We start from the raw sequence: 20650 nt of genomic DNA on the forward strand, positions 1-20650 counted from the left end.
GGTTCACGCCATTCTCCTGCCTCAGCCTCCCGAGTAGCTGGGACTACAGGCGCCCACCACCTTGCCCGGCTAGTGTTTTTGTATTTTTTAGTAGATACGGGGTTTCACCTTGTCTGCCAGGATGGTCTCGATCTTCTGACCTCGTGATCCGCCCGTCTCGGCCTCCCAAAGTGCTGGGATTACAGGCTTGAGCCACCACGCCCGGCTGCAAACACTGTTAAGCCCTAAGTATTATTTCAGGTTCTCGTTTAAACTGTTTAATTTTATTCTTAAAACAAAAAGTTTTTGCCAGCTTTTCAAAGCCTACCAATCCACATTTTCTCCAGGGAATTAAATATTTAAGTAAGTGAATTTTTACTCACTCTGGATAGCTAAGTGATTATTCAGAACATATGGTTACATAGCTCTTTGTAAGTCAAGTTTCACTGGTTCTATAACAGTCTACCTCTACACTAAGAGAACTATCACATGAACAACATAGGTCACTTTAAATGTTCTAGTAGCCACATTTAAAACCATAAAAAGCAGGTGACAATTTTAATAAAAGTTTATGTAATCCAACGTTTGCCAAATATGTAAAAATGTATTAGTGAGACATTTTACATTCCCTTTTTCATACTAAGCTTTCAAAATCCGGTGTGTATTTTACACTTTCTGCACATCTCAATTTGGATGCTAATGTTCATTAAACATACTTGATCTGTATTTAGATTTCATACAACTTACAGATGAAAACAGATTCTCATGTCAAGTAGCTACAGACAAAAGTTTTTTTTCAAGAATTGAAATAATTATCAGTTTAAAACTTTATATTAAAATTATTTAAAATTAAAATCCAGTTCCTTATTGCATGGGACACAGTGCAAATGCTTGATAAGCACATGTGGCTAGTGGCTGCTATATTAGACAGCATGGGACACCTGTTTCTAGCTTGAGCCTTAGTCCTAGCTATTCCTGAATTATTTGACCAGCTGTCAAAGAGAAACAAGGAAATGATAGCTTTATCAATCTAGCTTCCTTCGTTGTCCCAAATACACGTTCTACCCCTTTGAATAAAAAAGTTTAATGACGCCGGGTGTGGTGGCTCATGCCTGTAATCCCAGCACTTTGGGAGGCCAAGGTGGGTGGATCACAAGGTCAGGATCAAGGCCAGCCTGACCAACACGGTGAAACCCCATCTCTACTAAAAATACAAAAATTAGCTGGGCGTGGTGGTGTACGCCTGTAATCCCAGCTACTTGGGAGGCTGAGACAGGAGAATCACTTGAACCCAGGAGGCGGAGGCTGCAGTGAGCTGAGATCGCGCCATTGCACCCAAACCAGGCGACAGAGCGAGACTCCATCTCAAAAAAAAAAAAGAGTTCAACGACTTGAGTACCCAAAAGAAATGTCGTGAACATGAAAGTGCTTCTCATGTGTCCTTGAGAGATGATGTTGCTAGTGCAGTGTTTCACAATTCATTTTCTACTAAATGTGTACAATTTTTTAAGTTGTTTTAACAGAAATACAGAGTGTGTTTCTTAGGAAGTACAATGTTATGCTTTGGGGCTCCTGAAACACCTCGTTTTGAAGGTGAATCTTTGGCTTTCTCCCAGTAGAGGGTCGACCTTGGGATGACTGGAGCTCTTACCATCAAAATCAGTTATTCAAGTGCTTGCCCAGTGCTTCTTGAAACTCACCTCTACTCTGTATTCTCTACAGTTGGTTCTTGTGTTATAAATGTTATGAGCAACAGATTAAATGATGCTGAGGAATGAAAAAAGATTCTCGTTATAAATGCTTACCTAGGATTCTCATTATAGATGCTTATCTAGGTTTTCATAAATGGGAACGTAACAATATCTTCCAAATATGGAGTCCTTACTGTTGGCTAGGAGCCAAGCCAGGTCTGTTAAATCTGTAGCATATCTTACTGGGTCTCAAACATCTTCCATGTCATGGCACACAGAATTACAATTTACAACATCTTCCATGTCATGGCACACAGATTTACAACCGGAGGATGCCAGTCCCCTCTGGTCATGACTGGTATATTAGTTTGCCAGGACTCCCATAACAAATACCACAGACTGGATGACTGAAAACATGGAAAGGTCCAAGATCAACGTGTCAGTGGGGTTGTTTTCTTCTGAGGCCTCCCTTCTAGTCATCTTCCCCTGCCTGTATCTTCATATGTCCTTCCCTCTGTCTTACTCTCTTTTAAGAACACCAGTTATATGGGATCAGCCTACACTAATGTTCTCATTTATTCATCTTTTCAAACACAATCCCATTCTGAGATGCTGGGTATTAGGACATCAACGTGAATTTGGCGTAGGGGGACACAATTTACCTCCTAACAACTGGCGTCTGAGTGAGGAGGGGAGCAGTATCTGGGACGCACCTTAGCCACTGGAAACATGTCTAATCTTAATCTTCACGACATTCTGATGAGATGAGTAATTATTATGCCTATTGGACAGATGAGGACATGGAGCCCAAAGAGGAAGTCTGTTGCCAAATGTCATACAGTAAATGGTAGAACCAGAACTAGGGCACAGGCTGTTAAAACTTTAAGCTGGATTTCTTATTCCCAAGGTTAATAGAACCAAAAGAAAATGGTAATTTTCTTATTAAATAAGTAATTTCTTATATAATTTATTTCCTACTTATTGTTATTAAAACTTTCTTATTTAATAGGAACTTACTAATTAAGTAATGTGACCTGCTTAATGTAATAGAACTTTCTGACTAAAATTGAGGGTCTATGTCTGAAATTATAGCATACTTTTCTTTTTTTAAGTGGAGACGGAGTCTCACTATATTGCCCAGGCTGGCCTCAAACTCCTGGCCTCAAGCAGTCCTCCCACCTTGGCCTCCCAAAGTGCTGGGATTATAAGCATGTGCCACCCGAATACAATTATAACCTTTTTATGTTAAAACAATAATAGTGAAAGTTATGGCCTACAGAAATTCAGTAACTACCATATCATCAGTGTTTCATTACTATTGATTTAAGGCTTAATTAATAAGAAAATGTGGCACATATACACCGTGGAATACTATGCAGCCATAAAAAAGGATGGAAATCATCATTCTCAGCAAACTAACACAGGAACAGAAAACCAAACACTGCATGTTCTCACTCATAGATGGGAATTGAACAGTGAGAACACTTGAACACAGGGCAGGGAACATCACACACCAGGGCCTGTCGTAGGGTCGGGTGCTGGGGTAGGGATAGCATTACGAGAAATACCTAATGTAAATGACAAATTGATGGGTGCAGCAAACTAACATGGCACATGTATACATATGTAACAAGTCTGCACGTTAAGCACATGTACCCTAGAACTTAAAGTATAATGAAAAAAAAAAAAAAAAAGCTTAAGCAAAATTTTCCAGTTGGATAAAAGTTACTAGTAAGGTGAAATGTCTTAGTTAACAGGAGCCTCTGTAAGTGAGCCCTTTTTTCAAATTTTTGACCGAGGATATTTTAAGTTTAGGGTAGGTTTGTTTTATTTTCGTTATCCTTATAAACATTAAGGTAAAATTTCATCTTCAGTTTCTAAACTTAAGCCTAAATTCTTAAGAATTGAAAGAAAACTCTTTGTCTTGCTTTTGTAAATAGCAGATAAAGAGGAATGACCTGTAAAAAATCTGCTTACCTCCTTTTGTAAATAGCAGCTCTCAAGGAGTGACCTCTAAAAGAAGCTGGAATGTCGTGATAGTTTATCGTGCTCTCAAATTCTTTACACATAATTAAGCAGCAAAAGACTTTAATTGACTGGAGTGTGTGTGTGTTTGTGTATTTATATATGTATTCCATTCTAACTTGAAACATAGTACATCAACAGCTTTTAAACCAAAGCTCATTTGATTGCATTTTTTTTTTTTTTTTTTTTTTTTTTTTTTTTTTTTTTTATATATAGGGTCTTGCTCTGTCACAGGCTGAAGTGCAGTGGCATGATCATGGCTCACTACAGCCTCTTAGCCTCCTGAGTACCTGGGACCACAGGCATGCACCACCATGCTCAGCTAATTTTTAAATTTATTTTAGAGATGAGGTCTCACTACATTGCCCGGGCTGGTCTCAAACTCCTGAGCTCAAGTGATCCTTCCACCTCAGCTTCTCAGTGCTGGGATTACAGACACAAGCCACTTTACTCAGCACACATTCTCAGTAATACAAAATGTAGGAATTTAAACACATTTTGGTAACAGCAAGGGATCTTAGCTTTTTTACGTGAGTCTGAAAAGTGGTACTATATTCAGTGTGAAGTGTGAAAAAAGGAAAAAATTTGAGCAGGGGTCAGGGTAGAAAACTTTTATTCTGAATTCCTAATATCCATAATATGTCACTTTAAATATAATTTAAAGATGATTTTCCAAAAGAATAGTTTGGGTCTTGGTTTTAGTTCATTCATATTATTTTTATCCTTGTTAAATGAAAAGTCAAAACTGAAGCTTCCTTAGACTAAATCAAAGTTTAAAACTACATTTTAAAAATCCACCTCTCAAGATAATTTTAGTTTGATTAAGTGGCTTCTGGATAAATGTTTCTTATAATCTTAGTGTTTGAAGGGCAAAGGCAGTCTTATTACAAAAATATGGGCAAGTATTTAACTGATTCTGAACCTATTTGTATGTTTAATCTTTGCAGCCTTTCAAGGTAGAGTCCTTGTGTTATCTCAGAGTATGAAATCATAATTGTGCTTTGACTTCTGGGGAAGGTATTGAGTAAAAAGCAGCATACAGAGGAATAAGGTTGGAAGGAAGAATAGAAAAGAATGGGGGCCCCAAATTTGTGATTTACCCACTCCAAACCAAGAGAGAAAGCTGGGTGTCATTCTTGAAGGAGCCCACCTCACCCCCACACCCAATTCATGGCCATGTTATGTCAGTTTCACCTTGAAATACCTTTTGAATCCATGCACTTCTCTCATCCTCACTGTACAACATGTCACTTGGCTGGATTCCCGACAAAGACCTGATTGATCCTTTCTACTACCTCCTGCTGGGCTTTCTCCACTGGAAGTGGTGATCTGTTTGGGCTCACCATTGTACCCTTAGCTTAGGATCAAAGAGTGCCTTGCTAAGTGAATGGATTTGCATTAGTTATTAAGATGAATATGACCGTGTCTCTGCTCTGCTTAAAATCCTTCTACAGTTTCCCTTGGCCTTTAGAATAAAATCTCCAATCCAACTTCCTCTTGGGACTCTCTTCCCCATTCTCATTTCCAGTCATGTGGGTTCCTTGCTGTTCCCCAAACATAGTCAGTTCTTTCCTGCCTGAGGGCTTTGTGGCGGGTGGTTTCTCAGCCTTGAAAGTTGTCTGCCCTTACTGTGATTCGTGACTACTCATCTGTCCTCTAACCTCAATCAAACCACCTTGTCACATCCTCTCATGGCACACTCTACACCTTTGGCGCAGATGTCACTGTTTTTACATCACGGTCTCTGTCTCTCTGGCTATGCTGCAGCCACAGCTTCCCGGCCCAGGACCATGGGTTTGTTGCTTGAAGATACTGGCCCACAGGTACAAAGCCATATTATAGGGTGACTTAAACATGTCACCTGCAGTACTAGGGACCCAGTTTCTGGCCCCAGGCCCAGGAGATGAGAAGTTGGGAGGTGACAGAACATGGTATGGGGCAGAGAAAAGGAGATCCTGTCTTCATGGCTCAGGTGTTTAACCTAGGCTACTACTAGGTTTTACCGTTTGCAAAAACATTACAATAGGACTCTTTTTTTTGTTTTTGTTGTTGGTTGGTTGGTTGTTTGAGATGGAGTTTCGCCCTTGTTGCCCAGGCTGGAGTGCAACAGCACAATCTCAGCTCACCGCAACCTCTGCCTCCCGGGTTCAAGTGATTCTCCTGCCTCAGCCTTCCTGAGTAGCTGGGATTACAGGCATGCGCCACTATGTCCGGCTAATTTTGTATTTTTCATAGAGACGGGGTTTCTCTACGTTAGGTCAGGCTGGTCTTGAACTCCTGACCTCAGGTGATCTGCCCACCACAGCCTCCCAAAGTGCTGGGATTACAGGCATGAGCCAGGGTGCCCAGCCTTAGAATGGGACTCTTTTTAAGCTGACTTCATGTACCACCCACTTATTTGATCCAGTGTGAATTGGCCAATGTGATTGTGCCAGTATTTTTAGTTCTATATACACATAATTTGAATCATGACTCAAGATTCTAATTAAGGAGAGAAACTCTTGTAGTTAAACAATAAATAGCTTTAATAGAGTTTTTTTTTTGTTTTTTGTTTTTTTTTTCTTGGAAGAAATTCTAAGTGGAACTTAGTTTGGGTCTTCTAGTCTGTTCATTTCTTAGGGCAACATTGAATGATAGGATTTTGGAGTAGAAATGGGCTGAGGCCGAGTAATTAAATTGCCTCCATTTAGAGATGGGCAGACGAAGTGTGGTTGGTGACATCCAAGGTCAGACTAGGCTAGTGTGAAGCAAAAGCTGGAATCCAACCAGACCTTCTGGATTCCAGAACAATGTATTCCCTGCTGCTTTATGCCCCTATGTTAAGTATTTAATTAGCATGAGTTGAAACTCCAAGTCAGCAGTTTTTAGCACTGATGAACTCATTATTGTTCTCTGATCTTTTTTGAAGACAAATTTTATAATGTGTCATTCATAGAGCCACATGACCCTGTTTGGCAGAAGGCATTGAGTCAAGCCAGACCTCACTGAGCCTTTGCAAAGGCAGTAAGTGGAACAGCTAGTTGTGTGCCATCTGCTAGTGAAAGGGAAATGAGATTATTCTGGAAGCCCAGGACTGACTCTAGATCTCTTAAGGTCTCTGGATCTCAAGGACAGCAACCCTCTTATTTATTCCTCAGTTTTATTAGTGTTTCCAGTGTAGCAGTGTCACTTCCTCTAAACAAGACATAGCTTCTCTTCTTATAATGCCAACCTTTCACATGTCATTTGGAATCAACCCTGGGTTGGTGGAGCCTAGGGTAACCCAACTGTAGTGGACTTTAGAACGTTTTTACACTATGTATTTAAATATGGATGTGTCTGATATTCGGCAAATTAATTTCAAGCCAAATGACGTGTCACACTCAAGAGCTAGGATGGGCCCAACTGAGAGGCTGCCCTGATTTTCTGAGCGTGACCTGGCTGAATTCCCTCGCCTCTCCTGGCAGAGAACAGACATTTCCCTTGCTTTCCTCCCACTGCCTGCTTCTCAGCTCGAGCTGGGAACAGTGAGTGTTCAGGTCTTACTGGGTCTCAGAGATTTTTCAGATGAAATGCAAAATGAGAATAAAGGGAGAGCCCTATTGCTTCCCAGCTCTTTATGGTCTCTGGATCTCAAGGACAGCAACCCTCTTATTTATTACTGGGTTTTATTAGTGTTTCCAGTGTAGCAGTGTCACTTCCTCTAAACAAGAAACAGCTTAGGCCGGAAGTGATGGCTCAAGCCTGTAATCCCAGCACTTTGGGAGGCCCAGAAGGGCGGATCACGAGGTCAGGAGATCGAGACCATCCTGGCTAACATGGTGAAACCCCGTCTCTACTAAAAAAATACAAAAAACTAGCCGGGCGTGGTGGCGGGCGCCTGTAGTCCCAGCTACTCCGGAGGCTGAGCCAGGAGAATGGCTTGAACCTGGGAGGCGGAGCTTGCAGTGAGCCGAGATGGCGCCACTGCACTCCAGCCCGGGCGACAGAGCAAGACTCCTTCTCAAAAACAAACAAACAAAAAAAAAAAAAAAAAAAAAAAAAAAAAAAACCCCCAAGAAACAGCTTATGCCAGCCTTTCATGTCATTTTGGGTCAACCCTGGGGTAGAGCCCAGACAGACCAGGGCCCCCAAACAGCTCTGCCACTTGCTGTGTGCCGGTCACAGAATCTCTGTGACTCAGTTTACTTTCTGGTAAAATGGGACTCTTGCAAGCACTGACGTTGAGGTAATACTCATAGGATGACGGTCAATAAATGAGACGATGTTTTTTAATATTAACTAGCTGAAAGACTGGAGGCGTCCCTTCACTCGAGGCGCTGTTTCCTCATCTGGAAAACGACAAAGCTGATCCCAAAGGCCTCTTCAGCCCTTTTCAGCAGACAGTCCCGTGGGTCCTCACTCTAAGGCATTACTGAACATTGAAAACTTGGTCTCTCTTTCACACACCTCTCCCATTCCCCATCTCTCAGTGGTGGTCTAACCCGCCCGGCCATCCCCTTCCCTCTCACTTCTCATATCCATTTGGAAGCTGCAGATTGCTGAGTTTCCAGGTCTTTAATCTGCGCCCTTTGCCCTTGGCCCGGGGTGAGGGGCCGACCTGTCTCAAGGTAGGCGCACTCCGCGCTAGGATCCATCCTGGGGCGCCCGGGCCGTGGATCTCCAGGTGGGAGACAGGAGGAGAGCACAGACGTTCCGGCGCCACCCTCGGACCCGCCGGCTTTTCCAAACCTCTTGAGGAGCCCGAGCGCCCTCTCGGCCCGACGCTGGGAGGCTGCCGGCGGACCTGGGACCGCGCCGGGATTGGGGGTGGTGCGGGTGGTCCTCGCTTGCCGCGGGGAAAGAGCTAGCCTTGCACACGCCGGCGCCGGGAAGGAGCCCAGACCGAGGGTGCGTGGTCCAGCACCAGGAGCCCTGACCCTCCAACTCCTCGGCCCCCATCAGGCCAGACCCATAAGGAGGCCCCAGAGCGGAACCGGGAGACCGCAGCGCCACGCCCTGGGGCGCCACCCTGCAGGCGTGGGCGGGCCCGGGACTGTCCCCGCTGGAGGCGGTGGGGGGGATCCAGAAGTAATGAGATGCTAATGAAGCGCGAATAAAGCTCCGGCGGCGCCCCGCGCCCCTCGCGGAAGCCACACTCCGCGGCACTCCAAGCGCACGCCGGGGGCCGTCCCGCATCCCAGCATCCCCGCCCGATCTCGGCGTTTCCGACCCCGCCCTCCCACCAGCTCAGACCGGGTTACCAGCCCGGCAGGAAGCGGCCCCTCCCGGTCCCGGAGCCGCCGGTAAGTCGTCCAGCGGAGCCGGCTGCGCGCCCCGCGGCTGCGTGGAGTGAGGTGGGTGCGCTTCCGGGGAAATGCGGCCGCGGGCGCTTGGGAACCACGCCTGGCAGGTCGGACAGGTCTTCCCTCAGCCCAGCCTTGCTCACCCCGCGTCCGGACTTTGTCGTCCAGAGTGTCGGGGACCCCCACTGCTGCCGCCCGCGGACCAGCTCCCTCTCCATCCTTTCAGACCGCTCCACCTCTCTCACAGCCTTTGTCCTGGCGTTTCCAGGCTGGGTCGCCCCTTTCTTCCCTTTCGCCGAGGTCTTCCTCCTTCCACTCTCCACCCCCAAGAAAGATCTTTGCCCTTCCGTCTTAAGATTCCGTCTGCCTTCGTCCGGGCGGCCCGCAGCGGGAGGCTTTCATCTCTTGTCTCGGCGCGGCGGGCTGGGAACGGAGGGGCAGCTGGAGGGTGGAGGGGCCAGAGCCCCAGAGACGTGCCCCAGCTGCTGCCACTCACCCTCCCTAACGCTGCCATGAACACCCGCCTCCTCCTTACCCTCTGATCCCTTCCGGGACCCGCGTGAGAAACCCCCTCGGGCACCCTTCAGGTGGCGTGGGAGGGGGCGACAAAGCGAGGCCTTGTCTCCGGAGATTCTTGGGAGAGCGCGCCCGGGCGCACAGGGGGCGGGGCGGGGTCCATCCGGGAGGGGGAACCTGGGAGGGGCGAACCCGGCTGCAGTCGACCCCCAGCCCTACCCACGGCCCCCTGGAGCAGGGCACATTCACAGAGGAAGTGTTTTGACCACAGTGCATCAGAAATAGACCCAGGCGTCTGTTCCCCAGTCAGTCGCAACATCCTCCCGCCGTTTGTTGAGGTAGTTTGGTGGTGGGAAGTGGAACCCACGCGGACAGAGGCTGTTTCTCTGTCAGGAGGCAAGCACGAGTGCTGAGGAAAACTTTGCCCTTGCCATGAGGCACTTCTCACACCCAGCGTGGCACTGAGGCCATCGAGGGGCGCCCAGCACAGGGACGTATGGAGGGAGATGGGGCAGGATGTGTGCGCAGCAGCTGGGGTTGTGGGTATCAGATCTGTCCATGTGTTGCATGCAAAGGCAGCTCTGTCCTCTCCACATCTAAGAAATCCCCCCACGCCCTGATTCCAAGGCCTAAGGAAGGCAGGCTAAGAATTCCTACCCAACGGCTTGGAGATCCCTGGACAGGGAGGCTGAGCTGGAGGCTCCCCTGGTGTCCCATCTGCCCAAGACTAATGTTTTTCACTTCCAAATTTGGCACATTTCACTTGTGAGTGGACTGGATAGCAGCTGTCTCTGGAGCAGATGCTGGCAGGGGAGTGGGCTGGGAGGAGCAAAGCCAATCACTGGTGAATCCCGAGCTCCCTGGGGACACCAGCCTGCTCTCTTCGCCTCCCCTTCTTTTTTATTTCTTCTGTTCTCCAGCCTCTTCCCCTTCTTTTTCCACCTCTCCAGCCACTTGCCTCTGCCCAGCTGTTGCCCTCCCTGGGAGCCCCAGGGAGGCCTCCATGGCTTCACCCACCTCCACCAACCCAGCGCATGCCCACTTTGAGAGCTTCCTGCAGGCCCAGCTGTGCCAGGACGTGCTGAGCAGCTTCCAGGAGCTATGTGGGGCCCTGGGACTGGAGCCCGGTGGGGGGCTGCCCCAGTACCACAAGATCAAGGACCAGCTCAACTACTGGAGTGCCAAGTCACTGTGGACCAAGCTGGACAAGCGAGCAGGCCAGCCTGTCTACCAGCAGGGCCGGGCCTGCACCAGCACCAAGGTGGATACACAGTGCCTGGGATGCGGTGTGGAGAATAGGGGGAGTCAGAGGAGGGACAGGATGCCATGCCCTCACTGCCCTGTGTGTTCACAGTGCCTGGTGGTAGGTGCCGGACCTTGTGGGTTGCGGGTTGCTGTGGAGCTGGCACTGCTGGGTGCCCGAGTGGTGCTGGTGGAAAAACGCACCAAGTTCTCTCGCCACAACGTGCTCCACCTCTGGCCCTTCACCATCCACGACCTGCGGGCACTTGGTGCTAAGAAGTTCTACGGGCGCTTCTGCACTGGCACCCTGGACCACATCAGTGAGCACCACGTGGTGGCCTGGAGGGGGGGGTGAGCCTGGGCCTAGAGGCAGGCCAGTGGGGAAATGCTGGGCCAGCCAAGAGTCGAAGTGGATAAGATCCGTATCAGCCAGGTGACCTTGAAGATTCAGGTCCCCCATCTATAAGTGGTCTTCTGGGCTGAGTGATCGCTACAACCTTTTCCAGTCTGACTGGTACATGGGGAGCTTGTGCTGCCCTGGGGTCCCTGTTCCTAATGTCCTCTCCCTTCCAGGCATCCGGCAGCTCCAGCTGCTTCTGCTGAAGGTAGTATTGCTGCTGGGGGTGGAAATTCACTGGGGTGTCACTTTCACTGGCCTCCAGCCCCCTCCCAGAAAGGGTAAGTATTTCTATGCTCCCTGGAACCTCCCCCTCCTCCATCAAGAACTTGGCCAGTATCTGAAAAAGGGTAGGCCAGGAGTGGCCTTTTTTGTTTTTGTTTTGTTTTGAGACAGAGTCTCGCTCGCTCTGTCACCCAGGCTGGAGTGCAGTGGCACAATCTCGGCTCACTGCAACCTCTGCCACCCAGTTTCAAGCGATTCTCCTGCCTCAGCCTCCCGAGGAGCTGGGATTATAGGCATGTGCCACCATGCCCAACTAATTTTTGTATTTTTTTAAGTAGAGATGGGGTTTTGCTATGTCAGTCAGGCTGGTCTGGAACTCCTGACCTCAAGTGATCCACCCGCCTCGGTCTCCCAGAGTGCTGGGAATACAGGTGTGACCCACCGCGCCAGCTAGAAGTCTCCTTTTCTAATAGTGTGGCCTTGGGCAAGCAACTTTGAGCCTCAGGTTGAGCATTTGCAAAACAAGAATAGCGCTTCCTTCCTTACCTGCCTTCCATGGCTGCTGTGCAGGTGTAATCTGATAGATAATATATCATTGCTTTCTAAACCAGAGAGCCCTTTATACATGTTTTGATGATTTCACTAGCTTGCCCTGAGAGTATAGGGGCTCTTACGACTTCTACACCTTTGTGCCTCTCATACCCTCTGCCCCAGGGAGTGGCTGGCGTGCCCAGCTCCAACCCAACCCCCCTGCCCAGCTGGCCAACTATGAATTTGACGTCCTTATCTCCGCTGCAGGAGGTAAATTCGTCCCTGAAGGTGAGTGATCACTTCCCTCAAAGAAGCCAGCATCTCTGGCACCTCCTGGGCCTTTCTAGATTGTTATAACACCCTCCTCCTGCCGTTGTTCACCTACTGCCACCTCTAGGCTTCAAAGTTCGAGAAATGCGAGGCAAACTGGCCATTGGCATCACCGCCAACTTTGTGAACGGACGCACCGTGGAGGAGACACAGGTGCCGGAGATCAGTGGTGTAGCCAGGATCTACAACCAGAGCTTCTTCCAGAGCCTTCTCAAAGCCACAGGTCAGGGACCCTCTTGCTGAATTTCCCCTCCCCTTGCCTGACCGTGGCCTGGCTCCTGCCTCTCCCTTCCAAACCTGTCCTCGCTGCAAGGAACTCCACACTTTTCTGTTTTTTTTGGTCTCAGCCGCAAAGGAGAAGGAAACTGTCCCCTCAGGAATTAAGCAGGCACAGCCCTAGTTGACCACCCAGCATGAAAAGTCCTGGAATCTCTCAAAGATTAACCTGTGTATGGGAGTTTTGCTTAAGTGGTACTTCAAGAAGATGCCTATGTTTACTTTGGCTTTGCACTGCCATGTGACCAGGTGGTGCAGATCTCCCAAATGCCACCCCCTCCAAGCTTCCCTCTTTGCTCTAAGCCCTCAGGCCTCCTGGGCCTGGGGCAGATGGTTGTTTGTGTCATCAGGACTCATAGGGTTCTATGTGTGGAGCACTCACTGCAGCCTCAGCTGGGATCCCAGCTCAGAGGTCTGGCCGTGTTGGGATGTTTGGGGAAGGTGATACATTATCAGGAGACATATCTCCTCTCCCCTGGCCTGTACCCCCAGGCATTGATCTGGAGAACATTGTGTACTACAAGGATGACACCCACTACTTTGTGATGACAGCCAAAAAGCAGTGCCTGCTGCGGCTGGGGGTGCTGCGCCAGGTGAGGCCCAGTTCTGGCCGGGAGAGGCAGGGTGGTGAGCCCCGGGAGGCAGAGGCTAGGCTTGGACATAGTCGACACCTGGGTGTGGGGACCCCGTCCTCTCCTGCCTTTTGTCCTGGCATTAACTTCACCTCTAAAAGTTCTCTCGGCCAGGCATGGTGGCTCACGCCTGTAATCCCAGCACTTTGGGAGGCCGAGGCAGGTGGATCACCTGAGGTCAGGAGTTGAAGACCAGCCTGGCCAACATGGTAAAACCCCGTCTCTACTAAAAGTACAAAAATTAGCTGGGTGTGGTGGTGGGCGCCTATAATCCCAGCTACTCGGGAGGCTGAGGCAGGATAATCATTTGAACCTGGGAGGTGGAAGTTGCACTGAACAAAGATTGTGCCACTGCACTCCAGCCTGGGCAACAAAATGAAACTGTCTTTAAAAAAAAAAAAAAAAAAAAAGTTATTTACCCTGGGATTTACAAGGCAACAGAAATCATATTCTGGGCTAAACACCTTATACCAGCCACAGTAGGTATGTGTCAGCTCCCTGAGGACAGGCACTTTTGTCTCTTTGTTGCTTGCTGCTAATTGCCAGTACCTGGAACAGTGCCAAATACATAGTAAGCACTCAGTATGTATTTGCTGAATGAACGAATTAGTTGAGTGCCTACCATGTGCTAGATACTGTGTTTAGAGTTAAATTTGCATTGTGTCATCTAATTCTCATGAGTACCCTGATAAATTAGGCATGTTGTCTCTAAGTGATGGACAAACTAAAGCTCTTGAGTTTGTAGCAAGTATATGACAGTAGTGATATAGGCAGAACAGCCTGGGACCCCAGCAGCAGGGTGAGTGCTGAGGAAAGGGCTTTGAGAATTCCAGCCTACTGGAATTCTAGTCCCAGCTCAGCCTTCAACTGCTGTGTAGTCTAGGGTAGCCCCTTCCTTCTCTGGGCCCCAGGATGTGCACCTTCTGCGCCCAAGGGGGCGGCACTGGCCCACTGACCCTGCTCTCAGAGTTTTCTGAGGTTCTGTTCTGTTGACCACACAGGACTGGCCAGACACCGATCGGCTGCTGGGCAGTGCCAATGTGGTGCCCGAGGCTCTGCAGCGCTTTGCCCGGGCAGCTGCTGACTTTGCCACCCATGGCAAGCTCGGGAAACTAGAGTTTGCCCAGGATGCCCACAGGCAGCCTGATGTCTCTGCCTTTGACTTCACAAGCATGATGCGGGCAGAGAGTTCTGCTCGTGTGCAAGAGAAGCATGGTGCCCGCCTGCTGCTGGGACTGGTGGGGGACTGCCTGGTGGAGGTGAGGGGTTCAGGAGGCACAGGAGTTTCATGGTTAGGGGAGGGAGGTTAGCCTAGTATGGAGGAGGGGATAAAAAGGTCTGCCTGTGGAGGGGAGGAGCTAAGGGCTGCCTGGTGTGGGGACGGCCCCTTCTGCTGTGATCTTGGTGGGTGTCTGGGCTTGGGATGCACTTGTTGGATTCTCCCTGAGCTGCTTCCTATTCCTCTGACACTGCAGCCCTTCTGGCCCCTGGGCACTGGAGTGGCGCGGGGCTTCCTGGCAGCCTTTGATGCAGCCTGGATGGTGAAGCGGTGGGCAGAGGGCGCTGAGCCCCTAGAGGTGTTGGCTGAGCGGTGAGACCTGAGTTGAGGGGGGTGTGGGCAGGGCAGGACATGTGACAAGGCTCAGGAAGAGGGGAAGGTATGCTGGGTGAATAGATGGAGAAAATAGGCAGAAGGCCTGGCAGTTCCTGAGAGATGGGTGCTGACAGGTGCCCTCCCATTCATGCCCCTGCCCCTTACCCTCACCCCCTCAGTGAGAGCCTGTACCAGCTTCTGTCACAGACATCCCCAGAAAACATGCATCGCAATGTGGCCCAGTATGGGCTGGACCCAGCCACCCGCTACCCCAACCTGAACCTCCGGGCAGTGACCCCCAATCAGGTCAGACCCCCGGCACCCCCACCAGGCTTCCCAAGCCAACCCCCTCCCCCCAGGTCAGGCCCTCCCTGCCCAGTCACTGCCCTTTGGGGTCAGTCCTACCCCTGGCAGGCCCTTACCCCTGGACTGAGGGGCTGTGTGGCCAGCCTGCCTTGAGACCTGAGCGGGGCTGCTGTAGGTACGAGACCTGTATGACGTGCTAACCAAGGAGCCTGTGCAGAGGAACAACGACAAGATAGATGCAGGGATGCTAACCACCGGTGAGCAGACCCTCTTCCTGAGCGGTGACCAAAATATGTACTACCCAGTGAGGCCCAGGTGGCCCCCGCAAAGCAGCTGCAGCCTCAGGACAGGAGCAGCGTGCCGGAGCACTCGTTGTTGACTGGTGGGTTGGTTGGGGGCCTGCTGGAGGAACAGAGGGGCAGCACCGCACAGGCAGCAGTGGGCTGCCAGTCTGAGTGGAAGCGCTTCAGTGTTTTAACCACCGCTACAGCCACAGTGGTGCTAGCAATCTCCCCTGCTCCCAGTTTAGTCTGCTGCCCTCTATGTGGCCAGTTGCGATTTCACTTTATTCACTCCTCTACTTTATTCCAAAGAGATTTTTTAAAAAGAGAATTGGGATGAAGGAGGGCCACTGACAGTGAGCTTTAGGCTGGTGCCCTAGTAGAGGTGGGTCCCTGGCTCCCTGTCCCCTACAGAACCCCCACACCCAACAGCTGGGTTCTCTATATGCCTGGGATGGGCAGAGGGGACCTTGGGCACAGCACAGCCTTCTCTCCCAGGGTCGGCAGGCGGGTCGGCAGGCACCCAGGAGGAGCTGCTACGCTGGTGCCAGGAGCAGACAGCTGGGTACCCGGGAGTCCACGTCTCCGATTTGTCTTCCTCCTGGACTGATGGGCTAGCTCTGTGTGCCCTGGTGCACCGGTTGCAGCCTGGCGTGCTGTGAGTCCCTGGCAGACCCACCTCTCTCTCATGATCTCAGTGTAGGAGTTAGCACATCCAGTTGAGTCCTAGAGATAGCGTGCTTCCTTGCATCTGCCGACAGTCTTGTGAGACTCTAATGCGTTCAGATAGTGGAGAGCTTTGTGAATGGCACAGACCGCCAAAGCCAGTAGTGTCACTGGGTTGGGCACTGGGTAGCAGAGACTGCACACCTACCTTCAAGCCTTCTTGTACCCCAGCCACTGCTTGCTGTCCCTCCCCTCCTGCTGCCCCTTCTCCCCTCAGTGGGGCTAGGTTCTTGTCTCTAGTTGGCTTTTCTCCCTGACACCCCACAGGGAACCCTCAGAGCTGCAGGGGCTGGGGGCTCTGGAAGCAACTGCCTGGGCACTAAAGGTGGCAGAGCATGAGCTGGGCATCACACCGGTGGTGTCTGCACAGGCCGTGGTGGCAGGGAACGACCCACTGGGCCTCATTGCCTACCTCAGCCACTTCCACAGTGCCTTCAAGAGCACGGCCCACAGCCCAGGTGACTTGAAAGGAAGGCGGGCGGGATAGGTGGGATGGGGAGGTGTCTGTGTGTGTGACAGAGAGAGAGAGAAGGCACCCTTTGAGGGCCAGCTTGGGAGAGGTGTCCTGGGTTGGAGAGTGACTGTCTGTTCTAGGGGTACAGTGTTGGCACCCCCATCCACACTAATGCCCTGGCTCTCCCTGCAGGCCCTGTCAGCCAGGCCTCCCCAGGGACCTCCAGTGCTGTATTATTCCTTGGTAAACTTCAGAGGACCCTGCAGCGATCCCGGGCCAAGGTGAAGAGTCTAGGCAGGGCTGGAGCTGAGCAGGGAGGAGTGGGCGGGGGGTACCCAGTGGAGATCCTGGAGTGATGGTGAAGATATTCAGAACGTGGCAAGGACTGGGAGCTCAAAACGTCACACTCAACTGTTAGGACTTATTGCAGGAAAATGCAGAGGATGCTGGTGGCAAGAAGCTGCGCTTGGAGGTAAATGCAAGCAGGGGCGGGTGGGTCTCCTACTGCAAATTTTATCCCCTTTCCTGATACTGTCTTCCCGATTTCTCATTGCCCCCATCCCAGGTCCTAAAACTCCCCATCCAGCCTCCCTGCCTAGTCTCACTCCCCTTCCCTTCAGCCCCTTCTGTTCATCTGTACGCATCCCCTCCCAGCTGGCCCTGCCCCTCTACCCTCCCTGCCTGAGCACTTACCTCCTTAGATGGACGCCGAAAGCCCAAGTACTGAGGTGCCACCTGACCCAGAGCCTGGTGTACCCCTGACACCCCCATCCCAACACCAGGAGGTGAGAGCCAGGGCCTCGTGTGCAGGCCGAGGCCTGGGGAGGGCAAGGCGGGGACATTTCATGGGAGGGAAAGAACTTTGGAGCTGGCCTTGGCTCTACCTGACCCCGTGTCCTGGGGGTCCATGCAGGCTGGTGCCGGGGACCTCTGTGCACTTTGTGGGGAACACCTCTACGTCCTGGAACGCCTCTGTGTCGACGGCCATTTCTTCCACCGGAGCTGCTTCCGCTGCCACACCTGTGAGGCCACACTATGGCCAGGTGGCTACGAGCAGCACCCAGGAGATGGTGAGTGGGCCTGGGAGACCTCCAGAGAGACTCTTGGCCTGGTCCTGCCTGGGGGACAAAGAGCTTGAGGTAGAGGGCACAGGGTGGAAACAGGCTCAAGATGGCACTTCGTTCTCTGAGCTCAGGGTCTGCTCTTTCCCTCCAAAGCTCCAGATATGCGGTTCTGAGGAACAGGAGGCTGGCAGAAATTCACCCGCAAATCTGTCTTGTTTTCCCTACCTTCCTTCATAAACTTGTTGCGTGTCTGGGCACTGGGCTGCCCACACTAGATGCCTCCTCTCTCTACCCTTCCCAGGACATTTCTACTGCCTCCAGCACCTGCCCCAGCCAGACCACCAAGAAGAAGGCAGTGATGGAGGCCCCGAGAGTCCGGTAAAGACTGTGAAGGCATGTGTGTGTACTGGGGCATGGGAAGAGGAAGAGGGTCTCATCAAACCAGCGCTCTGCTGGGGGTAACTGAACGTCTTCCTCTACTAGCATGTAAGCTCTGTGAAGGCAGGGATGCCTGTCTGCTTACACTTCTTGTTCTCTCAAGTATCTAAAACACAGCCGGACACTGTTCGTAAACAGTTTTAAGCAGATGAATGCCAAGGCTCACTTTTGCTCCAAAGGGGTAGCCTCACCCCGCAACCTCACCCCACCCTGGGCAGGTCACTGACCAGACCACATGGTGGCTTTTCCAGGAGCTCCCCACACCAAGTGAGAATAGCATGCCACCAGGCCTCTCAACTCCCACAGCCTCGCAGGAGGGGGCCGGTCCTGTTCCAGATCCCAGCCAGCCCACCCGTCGGCGGATCCACCTCTCCAGCCTGGAGCGCCAGCGGTTGTCCTCCCTTAACCTTACCCCTGACCCGGAAATGGAGCCTCCACCTAAGCCCCCCCGCAGCTGCTCCGCCTTGGCCCGCCACGCCCTGGAGAGCAGCTTTGCGGGTTGGGGCCTGCCAGTCCAGAGCCCTCAAGGTAATTGCCATCCTCGCAGATGTGCTGATCCAGGATGGGACAGGGTGGGAGCACTGTCTTCCTGCAGAGGAATTCTGGGGAATACAGAGGGAAGTTGTGGGGATCCCAGGCCATGGCAGCCTCTCCTCTGCTCCATTCTTCTCAGTTCCTCCCATGCCCCAACACACACATTCAGTCTTCACCAGACTCGCAGGGCCTCCGTCCCCACCATGCTCTTTGTTGCCTGACTGGGGCAGGTGCTGGAGGCAGTAGAACTTCTCAGTTCTTCTTCTTCTCAGCTCTTGTGGCCATGGAGAAGGAGGAAGAAGAGAGTTCCTCCTCCAGTGAGGAGGAAGAAGATGTACCTTTGGACTCAGATGTGGAACAGGTGAGTGGGCCAGTGTGCAGCCACGAAATGCTCTCCAGCCCACTACAGGAGAAACCTGCACTGCACTCCGTCCTCTGCACCCTTCTCTTGGAATGTCTTCTCACTCAGCCTGTCATATCTCTGGCCTCCACCTTTTCTATCAGAGCTTACCCCACTTCCAGCACGGGTTCTTTTCTGCCTTTCCAAACAACACTCCTATCCACCAGGGGGCCCAGGCCCTATCCCTGACTGGCTCGATCCTCCCATAGGCCCTGCAGACCTTTGCCAAGACCTCAGGCACCATGAAGGACTACCCAACATGGCGTCAGACTCTGCTGCGCCGTGCGAAGGAGGAGGAGATGAAGAGGTTCCGCAAGGCCCAGGTGAAGCCCAGGGGTTCCCAAAATTCTGATGGGGTCAAAGTTCTGAGTTCCTCCAGTGCTCTGTTCTTGAGCAACCCAGAGACTCCTGGGTATCCTGTCTTGTACCCCTCAGACCATCCAACGGCGACTAAATGAGATCGAGGGTGCCCTGAGGGAGCTAGAGGCCGAGGGCGTGAAGCTGGAGCTGGCCCTGAGGCGCCAGAGCAGTGAGTGATAAGCTAGGACACCCCTCTGCCTCCTAGCACTGTGTTCAGCTCCATGCTCCAGCCCATAGGAGTCCCAGTGGCTATGCCACACAGCTAACACATACGTGTGACACCCTGCTCTCCTGTGGCCCCAAGCCTGTGACTCCTTTGGTGCTGGCTGGGAACCTCCTGACCACCCCACCCATCTTCCTTCTTCTCAGGTTCCCCAGAACAGCAAAAGAAACTATGGGTAGGACAGCTGCTACAGCTTGTTGACAAGAAAAACAGCCTGGTGGCTGAGGAGGCTGAGCTGATGATCACGTAAGGGGAAGGGGATGGTGACAGTGGCCCTCGGGCCAGGCTCCAGCCCCTTGGGCACCCTAGACAGCTCTGCTTCTACAGTCCCTGACCTCCACAGGGTGCAGGAGTTGAACCTGGAGGAGAAACAGTGGCAGCTGGACCAGGAGCTACGAGGCTACATGAACCGGGAAGGTAGGTGAAATGTGGGGAGAGGCAGACACATCCCAGGGTTGTGTCATGCAAGCCTCATGATCTCAGATACTGACCAAGCAGCATGGTCCTCTAGTCTGTGTACCTCTGAGACAATTCAGAAGGAAGCCAGAGGAGGGGGCTGCAAAGCCCCTTCTCACTTCAGTTCAATCAGAGCTGCACAGTTGGCTTTTATACAAGATCTCCTTCAAAAAAAAAATAGTGCTGCTCAGTAGTGCTAGAAAACCACTGGTGTTGGCAACCGTCCTAATTTGGCAGCTTAGGAAACAAAGCCCGGGTTATAGAAATCACATAGGCTGGGATTAGGCTGTGGTTTTTCCTTCTTCCCTGCCTAGTTCCCTGTTCTCTAAGCTTTGTCTCCCCCGTTTTAGAAACCCTAAAGACAGCTGCTGATCGGCAGGCTGAGGACCAGGTCCTGAGGAAGCTGGTGGATTTGGTCAACCAGAGAGATGCCCTCATCCGCTTCCAGGAGGAGCGCAGGCTCAGCGAGCTGGCCTTGGGGACAGGGGCCCAGGGCTAGAAGAGGGTGGACTGTCTGCTTTCGTTCCCACAAGGAAAACACCTCACCCCAGCACAGTGCCACCCCTGTTCATCTGGGCTGCCTGGCAGAGAGCCTTGCTGTTTACAATTAAAATGTTTCTGCCACAAACAGGGCTCACACTGCCTACAGGTGGGAGGTGGGGGCATGTATGGGGACAGGAGATGTGTAGGAGCCTAAAGGTCCGTA

General features: G+C 51.4%; 1 protein-coding gene across 5 annotated transcripts; it reads left to right on the forward strand.

Annotated features, from left to right (window-relative positions):
* Positions 1-8827: 8827 nt before the first annotated feature.
* Positions 8828-20572, forward strand: MICAL1 (microtubule associated monooxygenase, calponin and LIM domain containing 1). 5 transcript variants are annotated; one of them, XM_030928361.1, is made up of 25 exons: positions 8828-8959; positions 10426-10736; positions 10830-11037; positions 11291-11395; positions 12054-12158; positions 12268-12423; positions 12969-13069; positions 14110-14367; positions 14584-14699; positions 14882-15008; positions 15184-15265; positions 15788-15947; positions 16283-16473; positions 16662-16750; positions 16900-16941; positions 17171-17254; positions 17383-17539; positions 17835-17926; positions 18223-18499; positions 18778-18866; positions 19115-19228; positions 19341-19434; positions 19635-19734; positions 19832-19905; positions 20295-20572. In XM_030928361.1, the coding sequence occupies exons 2-25, from the start codon at positions 10479-10481 to the stop codon at positions 20441-20443; spliced, it is 3228 nt and encodes a 1075-aa protein (XP_030784221.1). In that variant the 5' UTR covers positions 8828-8959; positions 10426-10478; the 3' UTR covers positions 20444-20572. The 5 variants fall into 5 exon arrangements, 3 of the variants coding, with proteins under 3 accessions (XP_030784221.1, XP_030784223.1, XP_030784222.1); XM_030928363.1 differs by having other exon boundaries at positions 17835-17911; XM_030928362.1 differs by having other exon boundaries at positions 8897-9010.
* The last annotated feature ends 78 nt before the right edge of the window (positions 20573-20650 follow it).

The sequence above is a fragment of the Rhinopithecus roxellana genome, chromosome 4 (assembly GCF_007565055.1).
Source record: "Rhinopithecus roxellana isolate Shanxi Qingling chromosome 4, ASM756505v1, whole genome shotgun sequence".
Classification (NCBI taxonomy): Eukaryota; Metazoa; Chordata; class Mammalia; order Primates; family Cercopithecidae; genus Rhinopithecus; species Rhinopithecus roxellana.